This window comes from Plecotus auritus, assembly GCF_963455305.1.
Source record: "Plecotus auritus genome assembly, chromosome: 2".
Lineage (NCBI taxonomy): Eukaryota > Metazoa > Chordata > Mammalia > Chiroptera > Vespertilionidae > Plecotus > Plecotus auritus.
Genome location: NC_137771.1, coordinates 103,488,846 through 103,502,607, shown reverse-complemented (window position 1 = coordinate 103,502,607; position 13,762 = coordinate 103,488,846). Strand labels below are relative to the sequence as shown.

The window sequence follows — 13,762 nt, the reverse complement described above, 5'->3', positions numbered from 1 at the left end:
CTTTTGTTTGCTGGAAGTTTTTTTAATTATTGCTTCAATTTCATCAGTAGTTATTGGCCTAATCAGGATTTTTGATTCTTCCTGACTGAATTTTGGAAGATTGTATTTTTCCAAGAATATATCCATTTCATCCAGGTTGTACAGTTTGTTGGAATATAGTTGTTCACAGTATTTTTTTTTTTTTTTATAAATCTTTGTATTTCTGTGGGGTCAGTTGTTACTTTGCCTTTTTCATTTCTGATTTTGTTTATTTAGGTCCTCTCTCTTTGTTTCTTGATAACTCTGACTAGAGGTTTATCAATCCTGTTTATCTTTTCAAAGAACCAGCTCTTGCTTTTATTGGTGTTTTGTATTATATATATATATTTTTTGTCTCTATGTCATTTACTTCCTTGCTGATCTTGATTATTTCCTTCCTTCTACTCCCTCTGGGCTTTTTTGGTTGTTGTTCTTTTTCTAATTCTTTAAGTTGTAGGGTTATACAACTTATGAAAATTTTTTCTTGTTTTTTTTGAGGTAGGTCTGCTATGAACTTCCCTCTCAGACCTGCTTTCACTGTGTCCATAGATTTTCAGTTGTGTGTTCATTTTCATTTGTTTCCAAAATGTTTTTAATTTCTTCTTTGATCTCATTGTTTAAAAGTATGCTATTTAGCTTCCAGGTGTTTGTTTATGAGTAGTTGATTTCTAATTTCATGCAATTGTGATTTGGGAAGATGCTTGATATAATTTCAATCTTCCTGAACTTGTGGAAACTTAGTTTGTGTCATAACAAGTGGTCTATCTTTGAAAATGTCCCATGTGCACTTGGGAAGAATGTGCATTCTATAGATTTTGGGTGAAATGCACTGAAAATGTCAATTAATTCCATCTGATCCAGTGTGTTGTTTAGGATTGCTGTTTCCTTGTTGATTTTTTGTCTAGAGGATCTATCAAGTGATGTCAGTGGGGTGTTAAAGTCCCCTATTATGATTGTATTGCTGTCACTCTTTCCCTTAAAATCCTTCAGAAGTTTTTTATATATTTGGATGCTCCTGTATTTGGTGCATATATGTTTACCAGGGTTATATCCTCTTGTTGGATGGACTCCTTTAGTATTATGAATTGGCCTTCATTCTCTCTTGTTATGGCCTTCAGTTTGAAGTCTATTTTGTCATATGTGAGTATTGCTACCCCAGCTTATTTTCCATTTCCATTTGCCTGGAAATTTTTTTTCCATCCCTTTACTTTCATTCTGTGTGAGTTCTTTATTGTGAGGTGGGTCTCTTGTAGACAGCCCATATATGGGTCATGTTTTCTTATCCATTCAGCTACCCTATGTTTTTTTTTTTTTAATCAGAGCATTTAAGCTTTTTACCTTTAAGGTTATTATTGATAGGTACTTATTTATTGCCATTTTATACTTTATGCCTGTTTTGTTCTCTTTCTCTTCATTTCTTCCTCTTACACCAGTCCCTTTAGCATTTTTTGCAGTGTTAGTTTGGTCTACTATAGTCTTTTATCCTGTTTTTGTCTAGGAAGCTCTTTATTTCACCTTTGATTTTTTTTTTTTTTCACAAATCTAAGCCACACTTATTTGCACATGTAATGGGCAACAGATACTCCAAACTCATACAAATTTATAAAACAACAAAGTTAATAATCACTTGGTACACTTGTGTTATCTTGTTTACAGATTCAAGTGTAGATGAACCTTCTTTATTTTGTAAACTTTCATACAATACTTCAACAAAAATTCTTGAAAACACTTATTGGCATGTTTCAGTTAGAGCCAACACAAAAGTTAAGACAAGACCACAAACTAAAAAATCAGGTTTAGAATATACTTTTCTACCTCCCTCCCCTGGAAAGAAGTGATTATTTTAACAGATGTATATGCTGCATCACAAAAGAAACAATGAAGACAAAAAATGTTCCATAACTGTGAAGAAAATGCCAACCAAATCATACTGTTTTAATTTATATACCAAATTTATGGTGTAAATATGAGATGGGGATAAAAATAACAAGGGAAATTAGAAAAAATAGTAAAACATCCTAAGAACTATGGCCCCCCAAAGCTGCAAAGATCTGACTTTGACAACACAAAATAATTGTCTAAGGCAAGTAAAATTGGAAACCTTCAAAGACATTCTAATCATGTTCAGTATCTAATGATAAAAGCTGAAAATAACATCAAGTGGATATTTATTATACAAGTGTCAAGAACATCCCAAAAGTAATGAAAGAAATGAGCATTTATTTCTACAAAAGCAAAGTATGATATAGAATTAGAAGGGAACAGACTTAAAGATTTACCTATTAAAATATACAGATTCTTAATGAAGAGAATAGGATATTTAACAAAGATGACCAGGGATGTTAATCTTTTATTATTATTATCATTATTATTATTATCATTATTATTATTATTACATATTTTGGAACCTCACATAATTTTGATAAATAACTCTTACAAAATTATGCAAAAAGTACAAGAATGTCTGGTAAACAAACAGTCTGTATTTCCCAAAAAGATATTTTTACAACATGCAATTCTTAAGGCAGCATCCTCCTTACAAGGAAAGGTAATCCTTTTACTCATCAAGAAATCTGCTGCTGCAAAGAATAGGCTAAGAAAGCCTGGCTTCTTCCATTAACGCCTCTTGTCTTTCCTGTCTGATTTTCGGTCTCTTTCACTTCTTGAAGATCTTTTGCCTGATCGACTACTCTCTGATATAGACCTCTTTCTGTCGGACCGGGAATTCTTATCCTTTGATCCTTTTGTATCTCTACTACTGCCTCTTTTTGAAGATTTGTGCCTCCGTTTGAAGATTTGTGACTCCTTTCTACTCCTGATGTATCCCTTCGCTTCCGCCCCACGCTCCTTCTGTGCTTTCTATCTCTATTATGTCCCCGGCCCCTACTCTGACTTCTACTCTCACTACTACTACTTGTACTGGAGCTGCTATTGGAACTACTTCGACTACTACTACTGCCACTGCTGGAACTGCTTCCACTGCTGCTACTGGTTGAACTGACTAAAACTACTACTGCTACTGCTCCGACTTCTACTCTTGCTTATTTTATTTCTAGCTCGACCTCTACTTCTGCTCCTAGTTTTGGTTTTGGATTTGCTCTCCGGATGTACTGTCAACACTGGCTCTACTGTCACCTCAGTGAGTTTTACCAATCCTATAGGAAACTCCTTCCTTTCAGGTAGTAAATGCCCTTGCTCCTGAATAACCTGAGGTGATGACTGTACAAGGGCTAATGGCAAAGTCTCAGGCTGAGAGAGAGGCTGGGGCTGGAGTACTGGTTGGGACTGAGATTGAAGCTGAGGCTGAGGCTGAGCCAGGGGCTGGGGCTGGGGCTGAGGCTGAGCCATAGGCTCAGGTTGGGGCTCAGATTCTTTCTCTTCTTTGTCCTCAGGCTCATTTCCCATTTCTAGAGCATTAGCATTCTCTTTCGAAGGAGAAAGAGACTTACATTCTTTCTCTGGCTCAACTTCAAATTCCATTTTTGGCTCCAATTCCTTGTTAGTTTCATTTTCTGAAGGTTCTAAACTTTCAACTTGATTGGTTTCCATTACCTCCTGCTCAGCAATTACATTTTTGACACTCTCCACCATTTCTAGCACATCCATAACTTCCTCAGGTTGACTATCTGGCTGCTTCTCACTTTCCCTTACCTCAGTTTCCTCTTCCGTCTTAACCTCCATTTCCTGTTTTTGTTCCTCCTCCTCCTGTTCTTTCTCTGCATCACTATGAACTATACTTATTTCCTTTTCTTCTTCCTCTATTTCTACATCATTGTGCTGATTACCTGTCTCCTCCAACTCTTCCTCTCGCTGAGCCACCTTACCCTCTTCTTGTTCCGCCTTCTGTTCTTCATTACGCACCACCTGATGCTCTTTTTCCTTCATTGATTGTCTTCTAGGCCTAGCCTCCATTTTATTTATTTGTTCTGCAAATTCGATGCGTCTACCTTCAAATAAAGCATTCATTTTTCTCTGTGACTCTTCTATTAGTTTTTGGGTAGCTGGACACATTCTTCCAGGAATATAGAACAAATGGGGCTTTGTCTTAGTTCTTATATATTTAATTATCTTGTCATTATGCTCATTCCATTCTTCTTGCAGCTGCGCAAGCTCAACCTTCTGCTCCAAAAGCTGCAGTTCTGTCTGTTTTGCACACCTCTCTTCAAGTAGTTCTCTCCTCTCATTTTCAACCTGTTTTCTCTCCTCTTCTGCCTGCACTTCAAGTTTTTGTTCAATTTCCTGGCGTCTCTTTTGCCTTTCAGTAGCGACAGTAGACTCTTGTTTAAATTTCTGAAGGGTGCCCATCAACAAGCCAAATATTTGCCGATTCCTTTGCTTTCCTTTTTCATCCATATTTTGATCCTGGATAAGGTCTCTCCATGTACGCTCTTTGGAGGTAGCTACAACTGAAGACTGCAAAGCTGGCTTTTTAACATCATCATCCTCTGGGTTGCTTTCTTGGCGTGATTCTCTCCTTGTCTGATGCTCCCCGCCCAGCCTACTGACTGCCCCTTCAAGGTCTCTCTGTTTGGCTGGGGGTCCTCCTCCACTATCTGAGAATCCACGCCTCAGCAATAAACTACCATGTCCTCTACCTCCACCAGGACCAGAAAGGGCCAGCAATCTGGTGTGGATGGGCCTCACGTCATTCGGATCCTGCCCAGTGAGCTTGCGAATATTCTCATCCACGTTCTTTAGGCTCTCTTTGGCCTTTTCTAGCTGCTCCTGCAAAGTTCTTACTGCGACCGCCATCTTCTCCCTGCAGCAGGCTTCAAGACTGCTCTCACCTTTGATTTTGAATGATAGCCTTACTGGATAGAGTAGTCTTGGGTTCAGTCCCCTTGTTTTCTTTACCTTGTATACTTTCATTCCCTTCTGGCCTGAAGTGTTTCTATTGAGAAGTCAGCTGACATTCTAATGGGAGCTCCCTTGTAGGTAACTTTCTATCTCTCTTTTGCTGCCTTTAAGATTCTGTCTTTGTCGTTAATGTTTGCCATTTAAATTAATGTGTTCCTAGGTGTGGGTCTTTTGAGGTTCATTTTGGCTACTCTTTTTTTTTTTTTATACGTTTTTTTTTTTTTAATATATATATATATTTTTATTGATTTTTTACAGAGAGGAAGGAAGAGTGATAGATGGTCAGAAACATCGATGAGAGAGAAACATCGATCAGCTGCCTCTTGCACACCTCCTACTGGGGATGTGCCCGCAACCAAGTTACATGCCCTTGACCGGAATCGAACCTGGGACCTTTCAGTCCGCAAGCTGACGCTCTATCCACTGAGCCAAACCGGTTTTGGCCATTTTGGCTACTCTTTATGTTTCCTGGACTTGAGTGACTTTTTCTTTTACCAGGTTAGGAAAATTTCCACCATTATTTCTCCAAACAAATTCTCTGTTCCTTGCTTGGGTTCTTCTCCTTCTGGTACCTCTATGATGAGAATGTTGTTATGTTTTATGTTGTCCCAAAGCTCCCTTAAACTCTCCTCCTGCTTTTTAATCTTTTTCCCCCATTTGCTGCTCTGAATGGGTGTTTTTTTCTACCTTGTCATCTAATTCACTAATTCATTCCTCAGCTTCTTCTAGTCTACTGTTGAAACCTTCAAGGGTGTTCTTTATTTTGGCTATGTCATTTCAAATCCAATTGATTTTTATTTATTGTTTCAAGATCTCTTTTCATGTTGGTGTAGCTCTCATTGAGAATCTTATAATTCTCATTAAGTTGCTTGTAATTCTCACTGAATCATTTGAGCACCCTTATTACCATTACTCTGAATTCTTTACCTGACAAATTGTTTACCTCCATTTCATTTAGTTCATTTTCTGGTGTTTCCTCCTTTTCTTTAATTTGGGGGTTGTTTCTTTGTCTCCCCATTTTTGCTGTTCCTTTGTTTTTGTGTCTATGTATTATGCCTATGAGTAGTTGATAGATAGATAGATAGATAGATAGATAGATAGATAGAGGGAACTGCTAATGCCTTCCAGATTTTGTGGGGTGGTCTTATGTAGTTGGTGTTTTGTGGGACCCAGTGGTGTAGTATTTTAGATCTCCTGAGCTAGGTGCTCTAGGAGAGCCCATTACTTGAGTTATTTGGGTTCTCCTGTTGTAGTTCTGTTTTGAATGTTATTATCCTGACATGGATGGAATCTCCTCTCAGGATGGCTGACTATATGGCTCACCCTGATTATGTCATGCTAGCTGTTGTGGAGGTGCTGATTGAACAGAACAAAACACAATAAAAAAATACAAAACAAAAATGTACATAAGACCCCTACAGCACCAACAAAAGAAACCACCCAGTAGAGAGTTAGTAAAGAGAAAAGAGAACAAGAATGATAGAAAAAAGGAAAGAAAAAAAATACTAGGAGAAAACAAAACAAATCAACAAATAAAAGCACAAACAAAAAAAAAGCACACACACACACACACACACACACACACACACACAACCCCAAGGTGGGCAGAATATGTAGATGCAGGGCTGAAATAAAGAAAGTAAGAATAAACAATTAGAAGAATAGGGGAAGGAAAATGGTTTAAAATAAAGGAGGAATAAACGAAATGAATAGATAAGAAAAAATTTGAAAAGGAAAATAGAGGAGAAAGTAGGTAGCCCTAAATTAAGAAAAATAAAACATGAGTAAGCAGGAGAAAAGCAAAGAGAAAGAAAATAGAGCAAAAAAATTGAGTAGTAAAAATAAGAAAAAAGAAAAACATTGAGTAGGCAAAGAGAAGAGGGAAATTAGATATGTGAACAAAACAACAGAGACTAGAATAATAACAAATCAATAAAACAGATAAAGAAGACAAATATTAAAAGGGAAAAAAGGAAGGAAAGAGAAAAACTCAAAAAAGAAAAGAGAAGAAAAAAGGAGGAAAAAGACAAAAGAAAAAAAAGGAGAAAAAAAATGAAGTGGTGTTTGTTTTAGTCGCGTTTAATGCCCCATGGGAGCTCACTTTGGATTCCACTTTTATTTTCTGTCTGCCATTTCTGGGCTTCCTGTTAGGATCTTAGTTGCTAACCACTGTCATGCACTGTTTTTTGGCTTTTGGCAACCTGCTTAAGCTCCAAGGGATCCACCAGTCCACTGCTTGTGTCCATCTCCACATGCCTTGGTTGCAAGTAGGAGGGGCAAATCTGCCCCCTAAAGTAGGTTTGTTAGCCGCACAGGACCCGGGGCTGGGTCAGCAAACTTCCCTTGGTTCCCCTGGCTCTTCCTCTTTCCACCTTTGCCTGCTAGCCAGCTGTCAATCTTAATTACTCAATGGTCTTTTTTTGAAAGGGCCTTAGGCAGAGGAGGTGCTGTTTAGCTTTCAGGGAATATGGTGGGTGTTTTTTTCTGTCCCAGAGCTAGTCCTCCCCACAAGTGTAGGACAGAGATCCTGGTATTGAGACCAATGGGGTTGGCTGGAAACCTGGAGTTTTTATCAGTTCTCCCATGTGGAGAAAACATCAGTCTGGTTCCCATGATATTGGGGCAGATGGTCCCTCCCCCAATCCAGTCACTGATGGCACCTTGAGACTTCAAACCCACAAGCTTGGCCTCTGCTTTTGTTTCTTCTGAAAAGCTCAAAATGCAGAGTATGGCAGGCAGGGCACCTGTGGGTGGAGCAAGCTGTAACACATAGGGTGGGTTTTTTTTCCTTTACCTGCCCTCTGGCTGCTGGAAGTGGCTAGCTCCTCTCAGGAAAAATGGCTGTTTTGGTTTGGGAACCTATGACCAAATGCTCCTGGCTGCTGTTCCACCAAGTCTCTCTGCAATGCTTCCCACCTCAGCCACTCCCCAGGCACTTGGAGTACATGTCTCCCTCCCTGCACTGAAGCCTCAGGTTAGTAGTTACAAATGAAAACTCCTGGGCTCTTGGTTTAGAGAAGAAAAAGAAAAACAAACAAACAAACAAACAAACAAACAAAACTACTTTCTCTCCAACCAGCTGTGGTCTACGAGCTCCAGGCTCTGTTGCAGCCAGCAGCTCTGCCGCCTTTCACTGCTGATGATATGGGTGCTGTGGGTCTCAGATCTGGTGCGCTGGTTTGTGGAGCCCAGCCTGGGCTCTGGGCCTCTATCTTCTGAGGGAATAGATTCTCCCATAGGCGGGAGGTCCCTCCTCCTTCTCGGCCCGATGGCCTCCCGCCGTGGGGAGCTGGGTCAGTTCCTCTCATGACCTCACCCTTCCTAACATTCTCTAGGTATTTTCTGTCCTTCCTTGTTATCTATCATCTTTCTATTATCTATCTATCTATCTATCTATCTATCTATCTATCTATCTATCTAGTCATTTACCTACCTCTGGACATAGTGACACTCTTGAAGGTAGATAGAGCCATACTCCTGAGAACTGAATTTGAGAGAAAAATATAGTTGTATTTTTAGAAGCTGAAATGTTAGCTCCGAGGTTTATACCTCTGCTCTACTTCTTACTAAATGTGGCCCCATCACATTATGACAAATTCTCCATTTTCTGAGGTTTGCTTCCTTTGCTTTTGCTCATGCTCCCTTCTCCTTCCCGGAAGTTCTCATGGGAGCCACATCCACTGGGCACCTTTCTCTGACTCTCTTCCCCTCACCTGTGCTACAGGAAAGCCTGGTGTTGGCCCAGGTCTCACGACTTCTTAAGATCTGGATAGGATTAACTCAGGTCTTATTACCCAGCTTCTCAGACTGGAAATCAGTGACCATCCCAATATTTCTCTGAAGTTGTGTGTATGTGCGTGTGTGTGTGTGTGTGTGTGTGTGTGTGTGTGTGTGTGTGTATGTGTGGTGATTATGTACTAAAGGTTACAATCCTGCCAATTTTCAGCCTTAGCCAAACTGATCATTTCTCTAAATATTGTGGCTTTTTATCTCTGGTGCTTTCTCTTTGTATCTCTCCCTTCACGATAAAAGTGATCTGAATTCTGTTCTGAGCAGAAGAATATTTATTGAAGGTTTATGGTTCATAGAGAGTGCTTTTAAAAGCAAAGAACTTATAATCCACATTACTCTTATTTTTTAAAATATATTTCTATTGATTTCAGAGAGGAAGGGAGAGGGATAGGGAGATAGAAACATCAATGATGAGAGAATCATTGACTGGCTGCCTACTGCACATCCCCTACTGGGGATTGAGCCTGCAACCCAAGCATGTGCCCTTGACTAGAATTGAACCTGGGACCTTTTAGTCTGTAGGCCAACCCTCTATCTACTGAGCCAAACCAGGTAGGGCCACACTACTCTTTAAACTTGTGCTCCAGCTAGGATTTCTTATAGCTGGGCAATCAGTGCTCCCTCCCGCCCCCCCACCTTTTTCAGAAATTCCCACCCTTGACTCTTGACTCTTCTTTCCAGCAACAACTGTCTCTCATGTGCCAAATCCTGACCCAGAAGTTTATCAAGTTGTTTTCCCAAATAAAGCCAGACTTCTAGAGAGAACTTTAGGCTGTTTAGATAAAACTGTTTTTTATTTCTTTATACTAGCAACTACTACACTATAGCATAATCATCTGTTTCTGTTCTCTTCAAAACCAGGCTGAACTCTCCCTGAAGGCCTCATCTTTTGATCTGTGTATGCCTAGTACATGGCAAGGACTTATAAGCACTCAATAAACCCATCTGTTGCAAGACTGAATGACTGTCCAGAAGAGAAAAGGCAAATAGGCCTGTCAGGCAACATATCTATGGAGGTTCTACTTCACAGTACCCTTAGGGTCATATCAGGCAGCCTGTTGCTAGGTGATAGTGGAGTTTTGGGGATGGATGTGTGGTGTGGCTTAGCAACATTTCCTCCCTCTCCTGTCACGCAGAATGTACAGAACCAAACAATTCTTATGGCAAGACTAAGTTATTTTTTTAACCTATATCACTTACAAATAGGTAAGATCTTTTATCTCAGCTGAAAAGTTATTTTTTTCATTTCTAAACATTTATTATATCTTTCTTTGCTGGAAACAGAAGTTTTTTTCTTTGACAAAACTGTGCCAGGGGAACAAAACAAATGCTTTTCTAAATTAGAGCAGATGTTGATATGGTTGTAGTCTTTTTTTTTTAACGCGTCACAAATTTGTGTGTCATCCTTGTGCAGGGGTCATGCTAATCTTCTCTGTATTGTTCCAATTTTAGTATGTGGGCTGCAGAAGCAAGCATGGCAGCAGTCTTTTACATTTCATACAAGCTATTGTCAAGATGATGTTTTTGGCTGTTTTGCAGATGGTCCATCTGAGTTAGTTCTGTTATCAATGTTGTTTTCATCTTCTGCATCATCTTCATTATCACCATCCAAGGCCTCGTCTGGAGGTGCCGCTGCTCTGTCCTGTGCTTCCCGCTACACTTGGGGGTCCAAGAGCTTGGCCACCAGCTCCCTCATCTGGGCCAGGCCTAGACAATAGGCCCTGTACTAGCAGTGGTTATCAACCTTCTTAATGCCGCGACCCTTTAATACAGTTCCTCATGTTGTGGTGACCCCCAACCATAAAATTATTTTCATTGCTGCTTCATAACTGTAACTTTGCTACGTTATGAATTGTAATGTAAATATTGAATAATGTAAATAATGTAAATATCGAATAATGTAAATAATGAATCATAATGTAAATATCTGTGTTTTCCAATGGTCTTAGGCTCTACAGCAGCGGTTCTCAACCTGTGGGTCGAACCGCTAGCAGGGTCGCCTAAGACCATCAGAAAACACAGATATTTACATTACAATTCATAACAGTAGCAAAATTACAGTTATGAAGTAGCAACGAAAATAATTTTGTGGTTGGGGGTCACCACAACATGAGAAACTGTATTAAAGGGTCACGGCATTAGAAAGGTTGAGAACCACTGGGTCAGTGTGGTGGGGCACCTCACAGGATACCCGCAGCTGTTGCCGCTGCCAGTCCAGACCAATGTACTCACCCAAAATCTCCATGGCAACCACTGAGCTACCAGAAGACACCACCAGGAACTACCACCTGGAAGCGGAAACTAGCCCTCAGCTGGCTCAGGTGGGAGAAGGGCGCAAACAGTAATTTTTAAAAGAACCACAAGGGTAATAAATATTGAGAATCTAAATATTTATACCCAAGAAGCTACTTCATCAGAAGGTTAACTGGGGACAATGAGAGGATTTCCAAGATCCCACAAGCTGTTTTCTGTTCCTGGCAGGGACGAATTCAGTTAGCTGTGGCTGGTAAAGCTCTGGCCTGGGGTGCAACTGAGTTTCTCCTGCCTGCTCAGAGCTGGTGCTCGCACACTTGGACTGCCCTAAACCAGAGTGGGCTGGTAACCAAGGACAGAAATGCCTTCTGAATATGGGTCACATTTCCGTATTAGCTTAGCTTAGCCCAGGAAGAACATTCAGATTTATTGTCCATCTGAAATCTAGAAAACTGTATGAATGTAAGTTTCTTGAAACACATGCACTGAAAAAGTTGCCCATGAGTCAAGTAGTCATAAATAATGAAGCAGATTTCCCTCTGTCACGGAATGCACATACACCCTGTGGATGTTTTTCTTTCTTTTGCTTGTTTCCTAGCTTCCACAAAGGGAAGCTGGTGGGATCCTGGAATCTGGATCGAGGCTGTGGATTGTGGCTGAAGGAGGACTCCTATCAAGTCTCTGGGCTTAGGGGATGCTCACAGCCTGTATAGGGGGCTGGCAACTCACCGAGAGTGGTGATCTTCAGGTAGGACTTGGCATATAGTAGGGGCACAGTCAGTGACTAAATCACAGCATTCAACAACACTTGTGCTGGTACAGGCTCTGCAAAGGCAGAAAAGTGCTTCCCGCACTGAGAACACAGTTTGACCAGGAACCAGGCAGTTGAGCTGCCTCTGCCCGGCCTCACAGCTTTCCCCAGGAATTCTGTTCTGTAACATCGCAGTAAACACTGCATTATCAAATACTGAGTCATTGCTCCTAATGGTAGGTCCTGTTGCTGTCTGTGGAAATTGTATTCTCTTGTGGGATTGCGAGAAAAGCATTCCAAGGACCCATGTGTGGGAGACTGTGGTGTGGCAAGATTTATTCAGGTGGAAATAGAAGGCTGCCCCTGGGTTTTCAATGTCCCATTTCCCTCAGTCCAATCTTGTCTTCTTCAAGGCGAAAATAAAGGCCAGTTCCAGAATTTCTGTTTCATATTAAAGCTTAGTTCTTTGGAGCCTGCATGGGCACGAGAAAGAGTTCTTCTTTGTTTCCCTGGGGTTATGTTATCTTGGGCTTGGAAAAGACCAGGATCCCTTTCAAAAAAACCAATCCACTTCCCAAGCTTTTGTGCATTCCTGGTCGGTCCACCCCCTGACCAATCTATTTTCCTTTTCCAGATTGGATTGACAGACCTCTACAGTTGCATGCCTCATAGAAATACTTGCCCCTGCACCATTTTGACTTTTATTGCACATGTGCTCACCTTCCCTTTTGTTCTATCCTTTCTCCAGTGATCTGTGGAAACAGATCAGTGGTTCCCTGGGGAGTGTATAAAGTTGGGCTGGCAAGCATGAGCCCCATGAAGCAATTAGGCTCAATAATGTCCAATTACCTTTGCTTCCTTTTTTGTTAATATGTAGCTGACTACCCATGGTAACATTTCCCTCCCCCCGCACTGCCCCACTGAAGACCTTATGCCTTGTAATCTTACAAAGATAAATAGATGAAGGTCTCATCTTCTGTAGCTGCTTCTTGTTGTCAAGGGGTGTAGTCTTGCCTATTCCCAGGCCCAGAGGTTCTTCCTATCTGCCAAAGGAAGAAAGAAGAAAAAGGGAAGGGGGTCTTTATAACGAGAAGGGGGATTTTGCAAAGTCAAGGTCAGTTTGGCACTATCCTTAGGAAGCATCATACACAGTGTTATACAGGATGGCACTGTCTAAAGGATGGCCTTGCTGGACAAGCTGTCATCATTATAATTGTAGAGGTAATAAATTTGACAAGAAGGTTAAAAGGAATAATCCAAAAATGAGAAGAATTATTGTAACTAAAGATCTGGTGAGAAGTAAAACCGTAGTGATAGAGGGAGGAACTAACTTTACAGTGTCCCAGATTAAGTTGAAGGAGTGGCTTCCCTGGATGGAGGTATGTCACACCTGTCTGAAGCTCTTTTGTCTACCAGCCTTAACTCAAATTAGGCTGAGGGGAATATTATAAGGTTTCCCCCTGAAGAACTTTTAGGTCCTTTATGTCTGAATCATTTGGGCAGAAAAGGGAAAGCAGTTTCAAGTGATGCTGATGGTCCACTCCATATTTCACCAACTCAGCCATCTAGTTCTGACAACAAGTTAAGCCAGCCAAACCAATGAGTCTCATTTCAGGAGCTGGCAATGCAGATGGGCTCCTAAAGTAAGGCCTATACCATGTAAACAAGCAATCAGATGAATAAGTTCATAGGCATACATCCTATGAAAACAGGACGAAGGAAACAAAACACAAAGGTTAATGAACACAGCAAGTAATAAACCAGTTTCTGAGTCTGTAAGACTGTCAGTTAAGGAGACTTCCAGATTTAAGGTTTTCGCTGGAATGAAATCAAGCAGTGACAATCTGATAGATTCTCTTTGTCTGTAGTTTGAACATCTTTCATGATGTCAGCAGGTGCTGAGGTAAATTCTGTATGGTATATACAGACACAGCCTTAGAGAAAAGTTTTAGTTTCCAATAGTTCCTAGTTCAAAGATGGGAGAAAAATGAAATATTAGCTTGGAGGATTGAAGAAAACTGGAAGAATTCAGGAACCAGTTCAGTTCACAAGTGAAAAACAAAACTTTGAAAACAATTAACTGCACTAAAG

At 40.5% G+C, this 13,762-nt stretch overlaps 1 protein-coding gene and 1 pseudogene across 2 annotated transcripts; both read right to left on the bottom strand.

Annotated features, from left to right (window-relative positions):
• Positions 1-2,634: 2,634 nt before the first annotated feature.
• Positions 2,635-4,788, bottom strand: LOC308242105 (pinin-like; the record flags this gene model as incomplete). The annotated part of the gene is given in 3 exon segments (XM_080655984.1): positions 2,635-2,799; positions 2,802-3,017; positions 3,019-4,788. Coding segments are annotated over 3 exon segments (2,133 nt in total). The 5' UTR covers positions 4,771-4,788.
• Positions 4,789-10,177: 5,389 nt separating this feature from the next.
• On the bottom strand, positions 10,178-10,912 carry LOC308241163 (EKC/KEOPS complex subunit GON7-like; annotated as a pseudogene). Its single transcript has 2 exons — positions 10,826-10,912; positions 10,178-10,393 (listed from the first exon to the last, which is right to left on the bottom strand). The product of its transcript is annotated as an EKC/KEOPS complex subunit GON7-like (transcript).
• Between the last annotated feature and the right edge of the window lie 2,850 nt (positions 10,913-13,762).